General features: G+C 33.1%; 3 protein-coding genes, 1 long non-coding RNA gene and 1 other non-coding gene across 6 annotated transcripts; 2 read left to right on the top strand and 3 right to left on the bottom strand.

Annotated features, from left to right (window-relative positions):
- Positions 1-2653: 2653 nt before the first annotated feature.
- On the bottom strand, positions 2654-3096 carry LOC111407060. Its single transcript, XM_023036395.1, has one exon. The coding sequence runs from the start codon at positions 3027-3029 to the stop codon at positions 2817-2819; it is 213 nt and encodes a 70-aa protein (XP_022892163.1). The 5' UTR covers positions 3030-3096; the 3' UTR covers positions 2654-2816.
- A 2907-nt stretch (positions 3097-6003) lies between these two features.
- Positions 6004-6085, bottom strand: TRNAS-UGA. The gene has a single exon. It is a non-coding gene; the product is annotated as a tRNA-Ser (tRNA).
- A 1775-nt stretch (positions 6086-7860) lies between these two features.
- Positions 7861-10786, top strand: LOC111406232 (J protein JJJ2-like). Its single transcript, XM_023035525.1, has one exon. The coding sequence runs from the start codon at positions 9026-9028 to the stop codon at positions 9932-9934; it is 909 nt and encodes a 302-aa protein (XP_022891293.1). The 5' UTR covers positions 7861-9025; the 3' UTR covers positions 9935-10786.
- Positions 10787-11315: 529 nt separating this feature from the next.
- Positions 11316-12598, top strand: LOC111407061. The gene is made up of 2 exons (XR_002705026.1): positions 11316-11508; positions 12392-12598. It is a non-coding gene; the product is annotated as an uncharacterized LOC111407061 (long non-coding RNA).
- Positions 12599-14922: 2324 nt separating this feature from the next.
- On the bottom strand, positions 14923-19654 carry LOC111406233 (F-box only protein 6-like). Of its 2 annotated transcripts, none has more exons than XM_023035526.1 (2): positions 19414-19654; positions 14923-16410 (listed from the first exon to the last, which is right to left on the bottom strand). In XM_023035526.1, the coding sequence occupies exons 1-2, from the start codon at positions 19551-19553 to the stop codon at positions 15162-15164; spliced, it is 1389 nt and encodes a 462-aa protein (XP_022891294.1). In that variant the 5' UTR covers positions 19554-19654; the 3' UTR covers positions 14923-15161. The 2 variants fall into 2 exon arrangements, with proteins under 2 accessions (XP_022891294.1, XP_022891295.1); XM_023035527.1 differs by having other exon boundaries at positions 14923-16418; positions 19414-19638.
- Positions 19655-21398: the final 1744 nt, after the last annotated feature.

Raw genomic sequence — 21398 nt, forward strand, 5'->3', positions numbered from 1 at the left:
TTTTTTAAAAAATGTTGTTTACCATTCAAACCAGTGACAGAAATTTCAAGAAAGCGACAAATACTAAAAAAGTGATAAAAATTCAAAAAAAGAAAAATTGATAAACACTAAAAAAAATTACAAGAATTCAAAAAAATGACAAACGCTTAAAAAGTGACAAAATACGTATTACAGCAAGGACAACTAATAAAAATACCCCTAAAATTAGGGATCTTACAGAAAATCATATCAAAAGTATTATGAAATTTGTGATTGAAAAATAACATACATCATGAAATATGTTATTAAAAATGAATCTGAAAAATGAATTTTTGAAAATAGGGACTAAAAAACATCCCATTTCTTGATACAAGTAGGTTTCTACCCTGACAATTGACGCAAAGAATTTTTTGCGTCGATTTATTTATTATTTATATTTCGAAAAGATTATTTATTTCTTACTAAACATGAAGAATTTGACAATTTTCAAAGCAAAAAGTAGCATTATTAATTACGAATTAATCTACTTATATAATATGTTGAGAATATTTGATGTGACAAAATTTAAACAGTTGATTTGAAAAACTGTTTTAAATTTTTTTAAAATTGATGAATGTGATATTAGTGTCACAAATATAATTAATCATCATTGTACATAAAGCATGATTGATTAATTATGACCTATCAATCTTTGTGTCAGTTTTTTATTTTTTATTATTATTATTTTTTATATTCAGGTGTCCGTCATACAGCGATTAATCCTGAGACCTATGATCCAGCCCCTCTTCACGCGGACCAATCAATTTTTTTATTAGTTATATTTCAACTAGACTTTTCGTTTCTTACTTCAACTTGAAGAATTCTGCAATTTTCGGAGCAAAAAGTAGCAAAGATTGGCAAGGCTCTCTTTGATCACATTCTCAAAAAAAATAAAAAATAAATAAAAATAATATATATATATATATTCTTAAATCACGATTTGATATCATTTTAATTTTCAATCACACATTCTTCAATAAAATAATATTAAAGATAAATTCAAAACTTTTTCTTATTTTTAACCACACATTTTCCATTAATATGTTATTCAAAAATGCATTCTTATTAAAATAATGTAGCTCAAGCAAGGGCTTAATTTCATTTTAGATCGAAATAGTTTAGACTATTTTTGAACTCCAATTGTGTTTAAAAGAAAAAAAAAGTTTTGTAATAGTGAATTTTTCAAAATGTATGATTAAAAGGTATAGAAGAAGATTTACATGTAAATTATTTTACTAAAAGATGTCAAAAATGAATTTAAAAAAAAAAGAAATTTTTAATAATCAGGGGTTAATGATATTAAAACTTTTAAACATATTTGGTTCAACTTAAATTATGCGGAAATGAGAGTAGACAAAATACTAGACGACATGGTATAATATTCGAAAGTGCCATTTTTTTAAAAAGAAATATGACAAAACATTGTGAAATGTTTATGAAATCTGTATGTAGTTTTATAATAACTAATCCAAATACTAATTAACAGTTAACTTTATGTAGTATAATCTAATCAAGCTTTTTGATTATTTTAGTCAACAGCTTCTTTTAGGTTTATTAAAAGAGTCGACTCAAGCTACTCGGCTTGATCCAACATGTTAGTGGCTCGATCCAAAATGCTGTCAGCTTGCTCACATGTGAGGCGAGCAGCGCACAAGCTGGTTCTGTACTAAACATCTAAAAGCTTGACAATTACATAATTGCCCTTGTTTGAGCCCCATTTTTGCCAAGAAAATATATTCTTGAATAGTGTAATTATGTGAAATGTGTGGTTAAAAAATAAGAAAAAATTTTAAATTTTCGTGTAACATTATTTTATTGAAGAATTTATGGTTGAAATGATATCAAAACACTGTTTAAGAATGTATTTTTTCAAAAAATAGGGTTCAAACAAGGGCAATATTTAAAACGCAGAGAACGATATAATATTTAAAGAGATACAAAAAAGATTGATAAAACATGAGTTAGTAAGATCTATGATTCTATATCACTCATTTCAAAATCAAATTTTGAAATCAAAACAAATTAACGACCTAAATCTTGCAAATAACTATTTTATCAATAAATTTTGTTTACCTACTTTGTACAAATAGATTAATTGATACGACAAAGCCATTCTCACGATTTACACAGCAACATAGTCCATCATTAAAGTGATTTGATTTTGATGTAACAATCAACCCCATTATTCGAGTAGGGCCATTGTCTTTCAAGTTTCACCAATGCAATTTGAACGGTTAAAATTTTACCCTAATTTTAACCTAACAAGAATAGGAATGACACCATTAATCTCACTGCAGACACAGCAGCACCGTTATCTTTCACCAACGTAATAACAGTTGAACCTTTGTCCTCCCCAGCCCACAGCATCGATAATTTAGCCTCCTTTTGGGAAAGTTATAAATTATAAATAGATATATTTCGCAAATTTATAAATAAAATAATCATAATCAAACAAAATATATGAATAAATACCAATTATGATGCTATTTACTTTGATTGTATCACCAACATGATCTTATACTGCAATTCAATTTTCCATTTTTCCTTTTTGGGGCTTGTCAACTTCTGTTAAGGCAGCTTTTGTATATGCATTTTTCACTCGAACATCTCGAAATACATATTTCAAGAAGCAATATCAGAATAATAAATCGCATATAAACAATATGGAACACAGATCTGACAACTTCGATAAAAGTTCGAGAAACTAGCAAAATACCACAAACGCAATAAACAAGAACTGTAAAAATTTCCCCCAAAAAAAAGAAAAAATACAGATTACAGATTACAGAATCAAGAACTCAGTGACCTGTATATACATGGACTCCAATGGCAATAAGGAAAATAGTGATTAACCCAAAGAAAATGATAGTATGAACTAAAATAGAAAGACCACTTGTATGCATATTTCCAAATTCAATTACTGTGTTCCTCCCCGGAATCTGACACAGCAGCCCCGGAGTCAGCAGCACGAACAGCACCACCGCTATCACCACCGGCCCCCAATCTGCCATTTAATTTTTCTATCCCTAGAACTCTCTCTCTAGATCTCTAAATGAGCAGCTGTGACTATAATTCACGCGGACACATTATTAGTTGTACAATGGAAATGGGGTGGTGGGGACGGGCGAAGGAAGTAGTACGTACGTGGCGAAAGCACGTGAGAGCGTAGCATATGTCTCTTGCTATTGAATAATGTTAAGCGGTATTTTCAAAAATATCCAATTTTTAAATTTAGTACTAAATTATCTATTATGTCCTTAATAAAAAATGAAGCAATTAATTTTTTTTTTCAACTTGTCGGGATTTCGAGAAGTAGCTTCCATGAAAATGTACATTAAAATATATTCTTCACATTTCCAATGTTGTTCTCGATATTTAAACCCGTTTATATTTCAAAATTACACATGTCAAATCACAACATTAAATGTTCTCGACATTTCAAATGTTGTTTTCGACATATTAGATATCTAGAATGACATTTTATTCCGAACATGACATTTCTCTATATTTGAAATGCAGTTCTCAACATTTCTGTGTCAATGAGAAAAATAACATTTATTGTAATTTGGCGTGTGCACTTTTGAAATAAATAGGTCAGGTTATGTCAAATTTTATTGGTCAATAAAATTTTTAATTTCAAAAATGACCATTTTTGTCTTTGTGTGGAATCATAAATTGTTAATTATGGTATTTTGATCTAAATTATTCCAACGTGGACATTTTTTCAAGGATTTACAGTAGTGGACATTTTTACCAATGGATATGTGAAAATGAACATTTCTAATAATTTCCTCTAATGTTATTTAGGCCCTATTTGAACCCCATTTTTTTTCATTATTTTTTCATAAAACTTATTTTCAATTACACATCCTTTATTAAAATAATATTACACGTAAATAAAAAAATTTCCTTCTTTTTTAATCATATATTTTCCATCAATTTACTATTTCATAATATATTACAAGAAATTAATGGGGCTCAAACGTTCTATCTAGCTAAAAATTAAATTTTTTAATAAAAATTAATAAAATAAATAATTGAAAAGTTATGCATATTTGATACTAATTATTGATTTTAATTTGACTTAATATCAATGTTGTTTAACATAAGTCTGAACACTAGTAATTGTGATATTAAATAAAAAGTTCAATTAAATATAATGATTTGTGATTTATTTAATTGGACCTATAATATGCTGACATTTAAACACCACTGATGCTAGATAACATTACTAAATGCCGAAAATGTTGTTAAACTTGGACAAAGTTATACGTACCCAAAAACAAATTAGGAGAGAAGAACGGAATGCAAATAAATCGAAATAGGTTAAGGCAAGAGTTTGACTATTTTCTCCTTAAGATGATTGAATAGCATTATTCTTCATTTAACTGCACGTGTATATCATGTACAGCGATTATCGATAGCATTCACTATGAATAACATTACTCTAATGAAAAATGGTATTAAATGACTTGTTTCATTTAACCTATCATTTAATATCATATTAACGTCACATAGGCTATAGTTATAATCCCAATATGGCTAAATAACATTATTCAAACATAATACTTCCAATTTTTCAATATGGGATAGACACTTCCTTTTTTTTCTTTTTTTAAATCAAATTTCAATTCCTACTATTTTAAGGTCAAGTGACTTACTTACAATTACTCATTCACCTGAAATTAATTTCGAGAAAAATAAACATAATATGTTCATCTACTCATGAAGTATAACACACTAAGCCGGAGTAATCTCTTATCCAACTAATAGGATCCACTCAACTAATTGGGAAAAAATTGGTCAAACCAAACTTATTAAATAACCAACTTCCAAAGTTATAGAGCAAAACAATGAAATCATTTTAATGTTTCTTTTCAATTAAATTGACAGATGCATGTGGTTTTAAGATTGACATCTAAATTCAAATATTTAAATATATTAAAAATCGAGAACTTCACTTAAATGTTGATAACTTATAATCACACCACTTTCGTTGAGGAGTTTAGGTTATCTTCAACGCTGCACAGTTTTGCACCAAATTAAAATTCATTTACAACCATTAAACTAAAAGTTACGTCAAATGAGCAATGTTTAACCATTTTCTTCCCTTTTTTATTCTTTATAACTTATTTATTTGAAATATTATTTATTTAATTATTTTATAAATACATAAATTACTAAATAAATAATTACGTTAAATTACAGGGCAAAAGAGACTTTATACACTTTGCACCATTGGAATTGCCCTATTTGATGTTACCATTGGAGTTGCCCTTAGAGATAGGGTTTTTAGTCATGTATTATCACATCGACCATTTTGTTGATTTTGAGTATATTAATTTTTTCCATTGATTGCTTTAACATTGACAATCAATACATTTTTCTTTCTTTCGTCAGGTTTTGTATTGAAGTAAATATAATCCATCGTGGCTTACTCAATTTCAGTTAATTAATGGCATGTCAAAATATTTTCTAAATCTAAATATCTGAAAACTCATTTTCAATCACAAATTATTTCAATAAAATAATCTACACATAAATTCAATTTTTTTTAATGTGAATTTTGTTAATATACTAAAATTTTTGTCACTGCCAAGCAGACCGGCAATTTCTTGTGGAAATAATTTTATTCTTTCTTTAATCATATCGAATTATTGTAGTAATTTAGTGCATGTTTAGTATTGATTTTATTTAAAAAAAATAAATTTTTTAACAATTATTTTACTATATCAACTGTCATTTTTTACGTCGTCTCTCATAATTGGGACCACTTTTCTCTCTAACAATCAAAAAATCAATTCTCAATAATCACTACCGAACAAATTCATACGGCAACTTCTGGCATAATCGACAGTGTACCCCCTCCTCCAGTGCAGCTGCCAGCCAGAAGCAAAATAATAATTTCAACTGCCAATAATTGCACAACTTACAACTGCAGGGATTTAAAGATTAAAATATGCATAACAAACAAAAATTATTAAACGTCGACAGCAGGGTTCGAACCTGCGCGGGCGGAGCCCAACAGATTTCAAGTCTGTCTCCTTAACCACTCGGACATATCGACTTATGTCTGTTCTTCACATGTATTCTTTAATTCATTATATATTCTTCACATGTATATCCATATCTACAGTATAGACCTAAGATAACACAATTAAAAGGTGTTCAGTGGTCTATAGAACGTGAAACACTGTAGATATGGATTGTTATCGTAAAATTTGTTCATTCCATTTCTAGAAGAATATTGAAGCCAATGTTATTAAAATTGAATTGGACTGGTTGATTCAACTGAAAATTCAGAGACTGGACCAAAATCGATTGATTAAAGCTTAAAATCCACTTATTTGAAAACCAATAAAAAATCGATCAATTTTCTATTTTTTCACTATTGTACAAATAATTAATTATATTTTTTATTACGTTAATTAATCATTTTCTTTCTTTTACTAATCAATAAAAATTAAAAACTCTGCAAATATTTCAATCATTTTTATTATACTATATCTTGTTTATCATTCGAAAATATATTTATTATCTTCACGTTTTAACTACCTGGTTCAACACCTGTTCAACTCTTTGACCCATGACATTTTCACTTTTTCAAATCAATGTTCAATCCGATTTTTTAAACATTGATTGAAACGCTATTTAAAAGATCATTGCAAGGTTACAAAAATTGCATCTAATAACGTTTAAAATGAATTCACTATTGAGCTTATGTCGATACTGAATTGCAGTACCGTCTATTTTGTGGGGGTGGAGTGTTTTGAGTTGGAACACTCTCAGTAGATTTGCAAGTCATAATGGTGACTTCGTAGAGCGAAGGTAGAGGTAAAAAACCTGTAATTCGTTTTCATGATTTTTTTTCACGATCGAGAAGGAAAATATAGGTTCATGGAAAATCCACAACCTTAGTTATTTCATATGGGCGTTCGGTGCTTGTCCCTTTAGAATCTTCCTGTCAAAAATTAAATTAAAATCTTAATTTAAAATCGATTATGTAACATTAAATAATTGATAAACATCATGCGTAATCGTTAGTTATGAACTTGGAATAAGTACAATATCAGTGGAAAATGATGGCTGTCACTTACCGATTCTCTCATCAGCAATTTCTGTTAAGTACATGTAATGGAATTGAACGAAGTCACTCGTTTGAAATTAAGGTCTTGAGCCCTATTAATTTGAAAAAATGCATTATAAAATAATGATTAATAGAGAATGTGTGGTTAAAAAAGAAGGAAATTTTTTATTTATGTTTAATATTATTTTAATGAAGAATGTGTGGTTAAAAATGAACATCGAAATAAAATAACGGAAAGGAATGTAAAGTAAATGATGACAAAAATAGGCTAATTAAATTTTAATTTTTCCAATTAAATAAAATAAAAGTAATTAAAATAAAAATATTAACACCCCAAATAAAATTTTGCATCTACCAACATTTTGCTAACACGACATGACATACGGACAAGGTTCGGACAGAGAAGCCCCCCAGGGCACATCCGAGTTGGTGGAACAATCACTTCGCTGGGACGCTAGAAGCAAGGGTGGGGAGTTCGATTCCTGGAGTTAACACTGGGAGCCATATGGAGAGGAAGCCATTGGTGTGAACAAACGCCCAGTGAGGAGAGCTCTCTTTGCGGAAGGAGTCCAAATGAGTTGTGGGAACCTGGGAGCCAACAAGGGCACATCCTGCGATTTACCTCCCTGAGCTGCTGAGGGGCCGGAGGTTCAGGGACAAGGATCTAGTCGGACGCAAGCCCGGACACCTTGTAAAAAAAAAAAAAAAAAAAGTTCGGACAGAGAAAGGAAAAGTTATGGCCAAAATTATCCGAGAATTTGCTTCCAGTACGAGACGGTCCCGCCCGTCATGTTCTTGTGGACTTGGGTATCTTGGAATCAAGAAAATGAAAAATAGCCCCAAAAAATTCTCCGGTTTTGAGGGATTGTTTGGGATTAATCTCAAAATACAGGGGAACCCCAAAAAAGGGAATTTATATATATTTCATTGAAGAGGATCTACATCTTCGGCTCAAATTCATAGAATCCTAGAAAAAATCCTTATCTGTATACTCCGAATTTTTACTGTATTTTCTCGTCATTTATTTACAGCGATCAATGTTCTAGGTTTCTGCCTCTACGCAATATAAGAATCAAATTTCTTGGTTAATTACTTATATTATTAGGTATTGGGTGCTTGTAATGATCTTAATTTTTGTTTTGTCATATTGATTTTGTTTAATGATTGTTGAAGTAATCTGAGCTCGATGGTCTTAATTGCGATACATTGAAAATCTTATGATCTTGCTAATGAGCAGCATCTGGGTGGTTTCCTTCTTTCTTTCTTTCTTTTTTTTTTTTTGAAATATCACTATTAATCCCGTTGGCAATTCATCTAAATTATATATTTTTGAATCTTGATTAATTTGTTGATTTTTTTTTTTTTTGACAATTAAAATGCTGATTTATGATTGATTTTTCAGTTTTATCTGAGTTTCCATGTGTTCTGTTAATTATTTTCTGCTAATTGTCCTGGTTTATATACATTTATTTTTGTGAGTTGGGCTTTCAGTTTTCCAAAACACTGACTTTTAGAGCATAATTGGCTACGCTTGAGAAGTTACTTTCATAACATATATTTTTTTGTTAGCCAAACATGCTCTCGTTAATTGTTTCCTGCTAGTTCTCCTGGTTTATGTGCATTTGTTTTCGCAAGTCGGAGTTTTGATTTTCTAGAACATGGGTTTTAGAGCATGTTTGGCTAAGCTTAAAAAGTTTACTTTCAAAATAAGTGAAATTTTGTAATTAAAAGTAGAAAAAAGTAGCTTCCCAAACGTGTTTGGAAACAAGAAGTTAAATAAGAATATATTTTAACTTATTTCTACGCTTAGCCAAGCATTTGCCTAAGACTTGGAATCTTGTAGTGTAGAATGGCGAAACTCGCTACTGTTAATATTGTTTTCATTGTGTTAGGTGGAGGGAAGAGAGAGTTTCGGAGTAGATGGAGTGCAATAGAGACGAGGCCGCAAGAGCAAAAGAAATTGCTGAGAGGAAGTTTCTGGCTAAGGATATTAAGGGAGCTAAAAATTTTGCTCTCAAGGCTCAGAACTTATATCCTGAGCTAGAGGATATTTCCCGAATGGTTACAACCCTTGATGTTTATATTTCTGCGGAGGAGAAAATAAATGGTGAAGGGAATTGGTATGGGATTCTTGGTGTGAACCCTCAAGCTGATGATGAGAAAATACGGAGAAAGTATAGGAAACTGGCTCTTCTGCTTCATCCTGATAAGAACAACTCTCTCGGGGCTGAAGGAGCATTTAAACTTGTGTCGGAAGCCTGGAGTTTGCTCTCGGATAAATACAAGAGATTAGCGTATGACCAGAGGTCCGGTGCGAAATTCCAGCCGGGAAATTGGGCGAAAAATGGGTGTACATCGACACCATCCAAGCAGAATGGATTTTACAAATTTGTGAGAACTTCAGCTTCACGAATGAGGGTTTCAAAAGGTAATTATGTGAAGAAGGATGCCTCCTCGTCTGTTCATTCTCCACCTCATAAGAATGAAACCAAGCAACCATCATTTGGGGTCAATATTAAGAACTCGTCCAATCACAGCAATTCCCGGTGGACTCCTTTCTCTGAGACAACTAGTGCATCTTCAGCTGTTCAAGCAGCACATATGGTTCAGCTGGCCTATGGAAGAGTAAGAAAAGAACGTCAGAAAGCACAGGCTGCCACGAGAAGAGAAGAGGCGAGGAGAAGGAAAAATCACTCCTCCAAAACAAGAATTGAAGTTGAATCTGGACACTCCAATGCAGTGAAGGGAAGAAAAGGAGTCGAATATTGTTGTGCAAGCAAGTACAAAACGGATCCAGTGAATGGAGAAGGCGTGAGAGAAAGTACCTAAGAAATTCAATGAAGGAACTCAGCTACTGTGGTGAAAACTGCAGATAGAAGAGAAGCTAAAATATATACAAAACAAAAAAAGGAGTAAAATAAAATAAAATAAAAGACGGTTCCAGCCGTGTTCTCATGATTTTGAGAAAGATCAAATGGTAAATGGTTTCAGTTATTAGGTGTGACTGCCTATGATGATGATGATGATGATGATGAAATGCCTCCACATTATGTCAAATGATTTGTCCAATCTCTTCAAGGGTCGGATCATCTGGCTTAATTCAAAAGTCGACTGTTTCTTGAGCCGACTAAAATGGCATTGTTCTATAATTTCACAAACATGCTAGTATGTTAGAATAGGTGGGAAGGAAATGTTCACTTACTCTACACTCTCATAAGACGTGAAGCCATTCATTATTTCCTTGGAAGGGAGACGACTGGGCATTGTACCAGAACTGGTCCCGTGAATGGAATGAACTCAGAGTCTCTGAAGAAATGCACAAATATGAAATAATACAAGTATTTGAAGAATATAATGAGGGATATCCAAATTGGGGGGGTGATTGTCAGTCCATTCTTTAAGGTTGCTGGCTTCAGAATGGGTTTTCACCAGCATTTGAATCCGAAGGAAACAAAGAATGGCCAGGCCGAAAAACACTTGGTTTCTCACAGGTCTTTCCCATTTGCTCATAGAACAAATTAAGACCGTCTTGATTTATTTCAGCACGTAAAACGTATGAGATAGAAGGTTTAGATTTATTATTTATCCAGATTTTCATACAGTTGGCTGCAGTTATTTTTATACGAATACTGAATCAAGTTTGAAGAATTTAGTCATAAAGTGGTTTCATTGTTTGTGGCACCTGAAATGCACCCTCGCAGAGTTAGTTTTCCAGTTATCATTCTCCTCCTCCTTTTGCCATTTCTGTGTTTTCTTTTTCATCCTGGAGTAATGTTTCAATTTCTTTCTAATTGCAATGTTTAAAAGCTTTATCAGACAGACCTCAAAGTGTTAGGAATTTATACAAAGAATTATTTGTTGAGAATTGACGTGGTTTTCCAAAAGGTTAACTCGGTATATGGAATAGTTCAATCTCTTTATAAATTCATATCTACTAAAACATCGAGCTAATAGAATTGCAGTCAAGCGAGCTAACGAGCATCTACACCACCCAATCAGATGACGGCACATGTGCATACATGCGTTTGACACAATCACAACAACAATCATGCTAGGTGTATGTTTTGGTATACACCAAGTTCGATAGTTTGCCACATGACAAATTGTCATTTGTCAATTCAATTAAGGGGGAAAAAAAATTTATCGTCAACAATTTTTCTAAAACAAAGACAATATCAAGCATGGGGTCTACAATGGCTTTACCCTCACAACAATTCCATGACGCAAGATTTGTAGATATTTTATTATTTTCCCTCGTAATCTCATCTGCAAATACCTCCGAACTGTTTAATTCTCCAATCAATTATAAGTCGGACGAAAAATAGGCAAAAAAGAGAGACAATAAGTTAGATCGGTATCCAATTTGCTTCACCGCCGCCGGAGCTAATCACCTGTAAACAATGGTAAGAATTTGATCGTTTGAACTTTCATATTTATTTATAATTTGTCTCCGTTAAATATGCTTCTGATTTGAATTAGTTTTATTGAATTATGTATTGTTGTGTGATTTTATCTGGTGTGAATTGATTTCTTTTCCATTTTCTTTGAACTTTGCTCGTGATAATGAATCTGTTATCTTCAATCTTAATGTAGATTGTGTAGCGTTTGTAAGTGTATTTATTTTTCGATGTGCATGATTAAGTAAATCGCAATAGCGTTCTGCATTGATTAGTAATAGCATAAATTGTTCGGTGTGTAAATGTAAAATAAATGTTATTACATAATTAGAAAGAAGTCACTTTATGTCCGCTTCCTTTAGAAGCTCCTTTAGCAAGAGAAAATATTTCTAGAAAATTATCAAAATATGTTTAAAATATTTTTTTTTTCCGAAAAATGATAGAAATGGAAAGTCCCGATCTTCAGGATCATCCAACAAAAAACGGAAATCAAATTTGAATTTATTTGCTTGAGATATGCCTAAACAAAAATTACCAAAAAAGAAAAAATGTTAAAAAGAAGGCCTAAACGAAGGAATTTGCTTGAAATTGGCTCTACGTCAAGGGCATAGCCCCTACGTCTTGTTCGTTGGTTCGTTTCTATTCAAATTTGACTAAAAATTTGCCAAAAAATGACATTCCTAAAATTTCTCCAAAAATCGAAAAAATTGTCTATTGCCATAAAGTTTAATTCAGCATCAGAACCGCTTTGTTATCTGAATAATATCATAATCTTTGTTACTGTATTTAGGAGATAACCTTCTTTTTTTCCCTATAAGCTGATTTTACAACAGATTTTGAACCTTTTTTTCTACTGAAATGATGAATTCTTCGTTTTCTTCTCTTCCAGCTGTGTTTCAGATAATCAGGACAGCAACAAGTGGAGGCATGGCTTAGTCCTGTTGGAATTCTCTTTTGATAATGTAGTTGGCATCTTGTTGTAAGGAATTAGCCCGAATACAGAAATGCTAGGGATTTCTTTAGTTGCTGAGAGTTTTTAATCGCAATGTGAACAACTTAGATATAATTATAACATTTACTCTATCTATCTTTCCAATTTTTTCATTGTTTTTTTTTTAAATATTTTTATGTTTGTGCAATCATGTTATTATGGAGTGGATTAGGTGCAGAGACATATTTCGTGTAGACTTAAAAAATTGTACAATAGTTATAATGGAAGAGTAGATGGAAAACTTACTAAGGTTTGTTGGGGTGGTTAAATATTTAATTGTGGATGGCAAATCCACGCACGGGCTCGACTGTGCTATAGCCCGTGCCTGGATCCTAAAAAGGGAAGAATTCATAAATCAAGTATTAACTATGCCCAATTCAAAATCCAGGTTACAAATTTTTTTAGTGCAAAAATCAGATTTTAACTAATTAATTAAAAATATTTATTAAATAATGATAATAAAGCCACAGTTATACTATTCATGGTCACATATTCACAATGATAGATCACAGATTTTATTTATGGATCACATATCATCAAATTAATTGGCTACAGATTTTTTTGAGGTCACAAATCACAAATTTGATAAGTCATAAATTATGTCGAGGTCACAGATCAAAAATTTATAGGTCACAAATCCAAAAAATTATAATCACAGGTCACATATTTTCAAATTTGATAGTCACATATGATCAAATTTAAAGTCACATATCAAATAACCGGTCATCACCAACTCCACTGCCACCACCGTTACTTGCAACCACCATCACCGTGTCACCACCGCCAACGCCAACACCAACACCAACATCAACAAAATTGATGCAACCAAATCCACCGCCACCACCAAACACACAAAACAAAATCATCGTCGTCGTCTGAACCACACCATCGCCGCCTCCAGATCCACCACCAACATTGTCGCCGCTAAAAATACGAACATCGCCACACTGCACCACATCACACCACAACACCCACATGGCACCAACAAAATCAGCTTCCACAAACATAGAACTCACATCACATGCCACCAACACAAACCTGCTTCCACTCACACCCACCAACAAACCGACTTTTACACACGTCTGCGCATCGAGCCACTGTTGCATCGCTGCTGACTAGCTAGTTACACAGCACAACCACGATGACGCCGCTGTGAGCACTGACTCCGCAGCGCTCAGATCGACGATTGAAGATTTCGACCGGCTAGATTGCTCACAACACCGACTGCGAGGGCCCTGCACCGCAGCAACTATGTCGTCGCTCGACTTTCACGTCTCCGGCGGCAGTGCTCTTCAACGATGATGGAGGTTTGAGGGAGAGAGAGGGTAGAGAGGGAGAGTGAGAGAGGGAGAAGATGGAAAGAGAGACTGAGGGAGACGAGATGTGAAAAATCTGAGGATATGAAAAAATGATTAGGGTTTGTTTGGATTAGATAGTGTGGATATAAATAATACCTGATTTCTAATTAAAAAACATTTGCACCTGATTTTTGCACTCACATGTTTAAATACCAGGAATCCTGTAATTTCCTCTCCTAAAAATGTCTACTTTTTCTTACTTTTTTTTCCTTAAAGATAAATCGTGTTCAACTTCAAGGCTGGATCCGTCCCTCATTTAGGCCGCGTTTGGTACCAATTTTTTTCAAAATGCATTTCTCTTTTTTTTTTCAACCACACATTCTTTATTAAAATAATATTACATGTAAATAAAAAAAAATTCCCTATTTTTCAATCACACATTTCTCATCAATTTACTATTTTAAAATGCATTTTTACATAAAAATGGCTATCAAACACCTTCTTAATGATGAACACTACTTAGAAAACAATATTTAAATATATGTAGTCGATTTTAAATTTTTGAAAAACAAGTTTAACATGTTATATGTTATTATCGCTTTAGCAAATAGCACAATGAGAAGCTAGAGTCCCAGCACTAAGAGCATGGTGTTATATCGTGTTAGAAAATTTTTTGGGAAAAAAAAAACAAATGACAAGTTTTTTGTTTAAGCTTAAAAACATAAGAGTTGATTTTGAGTGAAATGCAATTTTTTCAGAACTTTTACGATAACGTCAAAATAAATTACATAAAATATAGAAAGATTATTTATTTAAAATCTAATTATTTACTCAAATAAAGTTATTAATCAAAAAGAAATGTGAAGAAACAAAATAGTGCTAGCAAACTAAACTCGAATGAGAGAAAACCAAAGATGGTATTTTCTAGAGAATATATCTAAAAGGTTAGGATAAAATTACGAGTCCACATACAGAATTATTTGATTAAATATGTGATTAAAAATAAGTTTAAAAAAAAAATGAATGAATTTTAGAGAATATGTACCAAAAACAAGTATCAATACTATCTTCTTTCTCAATGGTTCTGAGACATGATAGATGCACGGATGAATGCTAATGTTGATGGAGGACTCCTTCAAAGATAAATATTTGCATAATTGCATTACTGAATAGAGCACACAATTATACACAAAAGGCAGCTAACTACAAGGGTAAAACCACTTCTTTAGATAATGTCTGTAGAAATCATAAATTTAACAGCATTTGTTTGTGCAGGAGAAATTATTTTTAATACCATGATATCATCAAAAAGAAAATTGGGCTGCCAGTAGACCTTCAAATGGAACACAAATATTCCAATTCTGCCTGAACTAAGCCGAAGCAGTCAAACAAGGGTAAAATGCAGTGCCGCATGCAATCCATTGCCTCTTTCTCCCATGTGGCAACACGCAGCCGGGTACCTTAACCCATTTACCGGTCGATAAATCGTATGTAACCAGTCGATTCATTTGCCTCGATCTCAGAGATAGCATAAGCAAACCTTTGTTGCCCAGGCAAGTCATTCTAACGTGCTTCCCGTAAAAGTCCAAGCACAATATGTTTGGCATTCTGTCAACCTCCTTCCACAAAAGCGTCATCTTTTGTAGCTCCCATATGCAGACGCACGTGGCAGCGTTCTTGGTGAGCAGCCCCACGAGCATGATCCTTCCCCCACATTCTGCTAGTGTTTGATCGTTCAGACGTAGAGGCGCCGGGATTATGGATTGCTTCCATACCCCGGAAACCATATCGTAGGACACTATCCCATCAGGGTCGGAACGCATGAAGTAAAGCGTTCCATCAACGGAGACTGCCTGAGACCTAAAGTTCAGTGTCAACGGGAGCTTAATGTTCGAGGGCATGATTCCAGGACATGTCCAGGAGTTCTTTCCAGAGTCGAAGATTTCGTACTCCCCGTCACAACCAACCCAAAGGATCTTATAATCCAAACCATAGGGTTTCCTGTTCAGAGTCATCCCTACAGCCACACGAGACCAGACGTTAACTGACCTGGCCGGCAACTCTTTGAAGGACTTCGTAAGAGGGTTACATACATAAAAGCTCGTATGCCCAATATCAAGTAAACAAACGAGTCCCCCAGCTGATGCCACTGGCAACAATACTGACCTTGTTGGCAAGGCGGGAACTGTCAAGTGGTGCCATTTCTTCAAAGAAGGGTCATACATGGCTCCAGTGTTCAAATTTTCATGAGTGATGGTGTAAAACCAAGGTAGTGATTGCTCAACTTGCTCACAGTGTTGAGAAAAACTTTGGGAATTAAGCAGTGAATTCCACTTCTGACAAACTGAACGAAAGCGGAAAAATGTAGCGATTGGAAGTCTTGCCATCACAGCTTCAAAGAGATCTTCTGGAAATTCTTTCCAGATATGCTGTTCCATATTTTCTGTAGACCTTGCACTAGCAATCACTTTTCCTCGACGGGATTCCTTTCGAGCTTTTTTTGTGGGTGGAGGTTTACCAGGTTCCAACATTTTCAAATTTTCAGATTTACCAGCAGTCATTATGGGATTATAGCAACCATAATCTACAGAGCTACTATCAAGATCAAGAAAACACCACCTGCAAAACTATAGAAGGTCCTTCAGATGTTTAATATAAAATTGCAAAAAGAAGAAAAGAACAATGCAGTGGATGGCTTGCTGGAAAGATCACGAGGACGAAATAGCTTTCAAAAGCATAAATAGCACAATTATCACATGTATTAGTCACTCGACAATGGAAACGTGCATAAATTTTGGAATTTTATACCTAGATCCAAGTTTTAAATATCATAGCAAATTCATTTTGACACCATCACAAAAAGTGACATCATAATTACTTAAACCAGTTCAAGAAGTACAAAAAATCTTAAAATAGTAGCATAAAAATGTGATCGATCTCAATCCAACGAGCAAGCTGTTACTGTATTGACTAGAGTTTATCAGAATATTAAAATTTTAGTGAACAAGCTCTTTCACATACCTATTTAGTTGGCCCCTAGGTGTGCTAAGGTTAAAAAGTATTCCAGGTAACAGTCAAATATATACAAGATTTTATTAGTTATAAGGCATAAGATTCCACACGGAGAAGTAGAGTTTGTCAGCGCCAGAAGAAAAAACTTCGGCAAATGGAATTCATGTGAAAAACAAAAATTAATTCATTAAGAAAACAAATTAGAGGAGATCCATTTTCACGTCTATTCAAGGAAGAGCTTTTTAGCTCTGACACAGAGTAGCATAGGACACGTGGAGTACATGCCTTATCAAGCTTAAGGCTGGGGGGGGGGTGGAATCTAAATGATATCTGGATTGATGATAAAGACCTTTCAGTTGGGTAAAATCTGTTACCTAAGAAGAACGGATACTCCAACACATGATTTTTTCAAAAAAATTAGGACACGTTAGGTACACATCAATTTAATTTCTTAAAAAAAAAAAAAAAAATTACATTTATATATTAAATCTCTATTTTAAAACTTTTTGATATAGAACATGGCACATGGCACGTCGAACAGTTGCCTGAAGAGCATCTCTTAAGTATCCCTAGCGCATCAAGAATTTTTAAAAAAATATAAAAGAAAGGATACGGCACATGGCTTGTTAGATACGTGTCCTAGAGTGTTTGAGGAATGTTGGTTTTGACATGACACTTGTAGACGCGAACAGGCTGTCCTATTAAAGGTATCCATGCTTCATACTTCATAGTTCATTACCCTATTCATACTCTGCTTATGTTATGAGTAAGGATGGAGTAGGTCAAATGACGGTAAAATATACAAAAAGTTAGCACAAACTACATTTGGCATTACTTAATTATTTCAGATGATGAAACCCATGCCATTCTTATCAAAATACTGCCTCATTATAGGCATTTTTTCACCCACTGTAAATAAAATATTCTCTGAAAGAATACAGAGACTAAAAGATAAGTGCATGAATGCCCAAAAAAATAATAATAATAAATAAATAAATATCCCTAAATTTTAAGACAGTGAAATAAAAAATGCTGGAATCCATTCTTTTTATATGTACCATTTCTGAGCCCATATATAGAGATCATTACACTTCTAAAAAAAATATTGCAAATGCATAAGCGTGTGGAGGAGTTTGAACATGTTTATCCTCCAAAACCACACCAAGGCCAGAAGTTGAAGGACGAAATGCAATTCAAACTCAAAAGCCCCCTGAAATGATTAATTTGTAAGTCCATATATTTTGCTTCTTTCATTTTATGAGCGATCAAGTACAACTAATAACTGGATGGAGAATAATTTCATCTGTGTATACTGAGTCTTAGATGCCTTAAATGACACAGTTCTGAAAACTGAACGGATGAATGTTTCCTCACAAGTTCATAATACCAACCCCCAATTTGCAATGTAGACACAACAATAACCAAATAAATTGATTAGTCTTAGAATATCCATAATTCCTAGGACGAATAATGACTTCATGGTCGATTTCTTGCTTAAAAAATATGAAAGCTCAAATAAAAGTACAAACATGCACGTAGGTGGGCCTGAAAAAGAAAAAAGAAAAACCATGGATTACCTATACGAGACCAATACAGGCTTCGTCTTATATGGAACAATTATAGTAAGAATATGGACCTCACCAAATGCGCAAGACTTGCATTGTATATATGGTAAAGTGATTTAAATGCCTTGCATCAAATATAAAGATTGTGGGTGCTAAGAGGTGTGCATGCAGATAAAAGGGCAATAAATTTTCCAGCTGATTAAGGTCGGCATGACTGCATTTAGCAAGACAATCAAATTATAAATCTAATACAATTTCAGGGACCCACAAGCAAGACAACAGATTAAAAAGTAGTGGTTTTAGCTTGATTTTCATGGCAGAGAGTCAGGAAGATTACTTTTCTCACTAAACATTGCAAATGGCAAACTAAACTAAATTGTGTTATACTTGGAAAGGGAAAAGGAAAAAAGGAAAAGAAAAAAATGTCTATCAATGTCAATAGCTTGAAAAGAAATAAGAAAAAGTGCTTTTAGCTTTAAGAGAGGAGTGATACAAGCAGACCACTTTCTTGCAAAATACAGCAAAGAGCCCGTTAAACTAAAATACCCCAGAAATGGGGGTGAATCTGTTGATATTTAATCTAAGCTATAAACTATTCATCTTGACTAAGCCATCCTCGTGTATGGGAATTTGGGTTGTACAAGGAAACAGAGATAACAAAAAATGTATTAACATGATTCTTGTTTAAAGCCAATTAAGTAATGGAATTCACTCAAATTGGCAGCAACTTTGATGGTCAAAATTAAGCAAAGGCCACATAATGGATTAGCATAGCACCATGACCCGAACCTCCATAACCACAAAAATAGCAACAGGCGCTGTAAATTCATACCCATCAAAATTAGGATATACTGTGAAAATCCATATCACACACAAACACACACACACAACAAAACTTCCCCAAAAAATTAAAAATAGGGCGATTAAAACAAGTTTGATCATAAAAAATTTGCATTTTCAAATTCAGTATCCACAATTTCAAGCACACAAAATCGCTCAAATCCATAAACTTAAACAAATTAAAACAAATTATAGAGAGAAGGACCTGAGGTGGCGCTGAGGTGTGGATTGAGGTCGAAACTGAAGGAAGTAATTAGGAGGAACCGCAGGAGGAGAACCGTTGAGTTCCAAATACTCTTGTAGTTGTCCGATTAGTTGCCTTAACATTGCCAAACCTTCCATCATTCCATTACGCCATTGCTACCTCTCTCTCCCCCACCTCGCCACGCCTTCACTTCCTCTCTCTCTCTCTCTCTCTCTCTCTATCTCTCCCTATATGTATATGTTGTACGTATCTGTGGGAGTCTGTGTATTGGGCCTTTTGTTATTTGTCTTAGGTATACACGTCATCCGGGCCCAGGCCCATAATTGATTGCGAGTAATATTGACCGTGTACGCAAACACTTGTGCCAGTTCTTTTCCCAAACTACCCCTCTTCATTTTTTATTTTTACATTTATATTATTTGTTAATTGAAAAATGGAAGTTGTGTTTGGTAGAAGAGAGGAGTTTGTTTGGTGATTCTTACCAAATAAAAACAAAAAACAAAAAAACAAAAGAGAGAGAGAGAGAGAAGATTGGGATTGTGTAAATTTAGGGATTGTTTGAGCTCCATTTTTCTCAAAAAATGTATTTTGAAATAATGTTATCATGGAAAATGTGTGATTAAAAAATAAGAAAAAAATTTGAATTTTCGTGTAATATTATTTTATTAAAAAATGTAATTGAAATGATATCAAATTACTGTTGAAAAATGGATTTTGATGAAAAAATTGGGTTCAAACAAGGGCTTATATTAATTCATCCATTCATCGTACTGGAACATAAATGCGTAAAAAGAAATTGAATCGAGACAATATTTAAGCACGTCGTTATTCTTGAATATATTAATTATTTATTTATTTTTCGATCATTTATTAAGGTAAAAAGAAAGATCTTATTATTTCTTCAATAACTTGTGATCTCTAGGAGATCTCTCAGTATCGTTTGAATTTACATGAAATTCTAACATCTATCACGTAAAAAACAGCGAGTGGATCTTGTAGGATTCCCCAATAAATTATTTGATTTCTTCATGAAAAGCCTCATTAAAAAGACCTACTTTTTATAATTTTATTTACGCAAACAAAATTTCTCTATATTTTTTCATCCTTACCAAACACAAGTTCGATAAGCTAACTTTTATTTGCTTTATTCTATTCTTATTTATCATTTGATCTTGTTCATTGATGATATCAAATCTTGTCCATGTAAGATTGAATCAAGAAAAGAAGAATCAAATTATTTGTCCAAATAAGATTGAATTAAGAAATGGAGGTTCTTCAATGGATGCTCATACAAAGGTTGTAATAATAATAGTGCTTAATATAGAAGGTTCATGAAAGACATAATGCAACTCTTTATTTGCTTGGGTGTAAAGCAAATTCATGCCAATTCTATGCAAGGAAGGTGTGTGAGATGCCACTCAAGTTAAGAAATTGTTGGGCAACCTTAAACCCCGACCCTACCCACCCATTCTCTACCAACAACTCATCACTATTATTTTTCAATAGTCTCCCCAAACATCAACTTTCCACGAGGCCTGGATATTTAGGGAGCATTTGATCAATCTTTAGAATTAAAATCAAAACAAATATTATAGGATTGGAGTCCAACAATGTTTGGTTCAAACTCAACTACCTCGATTAAAGGGAAATCTGAATTTTATTTAGCCCCCGTTTGGCCCCTATTCTTTTCAAATTTTAATTATTGGAACAGTGTTTTTTTTTAAAAAGTGTGGTTGAAAAATAATGAAAAGTTTTTTATTTACGTGTAATATTATTTTATCGAAAATTATGTGATTGAAAATAAGATAGAGAATGAATTAGAAGGAGAATGATGGCCAAACGGGAAGTAAATTTCACTTTAATCAGGATTGATCGGCTAGAATTTAATCTTTGATAAAAATTTCAATTCAATCTCAAATGAGAATGCTCAAACGAGGTGGAGTTGAATAAAAAGTAACTTAAAGAAACTACAAACTTAATTCAAA

The sequence above is a fragment of the Olea europaea genome, chromosome 12 (assembly GCF_002742605.1).
Source record: "Olea europaea var. sylvestris chromosome 12, O_europaea_v1, whole genome shotgun sequence".
NCBI lineage: Eukaryota > Viridiplantae > Streptophyta > Magnoliopsida > Lamiales > Oleaceae > Olea > Olea europaea.

Bases quoted from the DNA above. Each gene is read 5' to 3' on its own strand.
- LOC111406233 (XM_023035526.1), bottom strand. From the start codon at position 19,553: ATGATGGAAGGTTTGGCAATGTTAAGGCAACTAATCGGACAACTACAA. The intron at 16,411-19,413 runs GTCCTTCTCTCT...ATAGTTTTGCAG, and splicing joins ACACCTCAGCGCCACCTCAG to GTGGTGTTTTCTTGATCTTG.
- LOC111406232 (XM_023035525.1), top strand. From the start codon at position 9,026: ATGGAGTGCAATAGAGACGAGGCCGCAAGAGCAAAAGAAATTGCTGAG.
- LOC111407060 (XM_023036395.1), bottom strand. From the start codon at position 3,029: ATGGCAGATTGGGGGCCGGTGGTGATAGCGGTGGTGCTGTTCGTGCTG.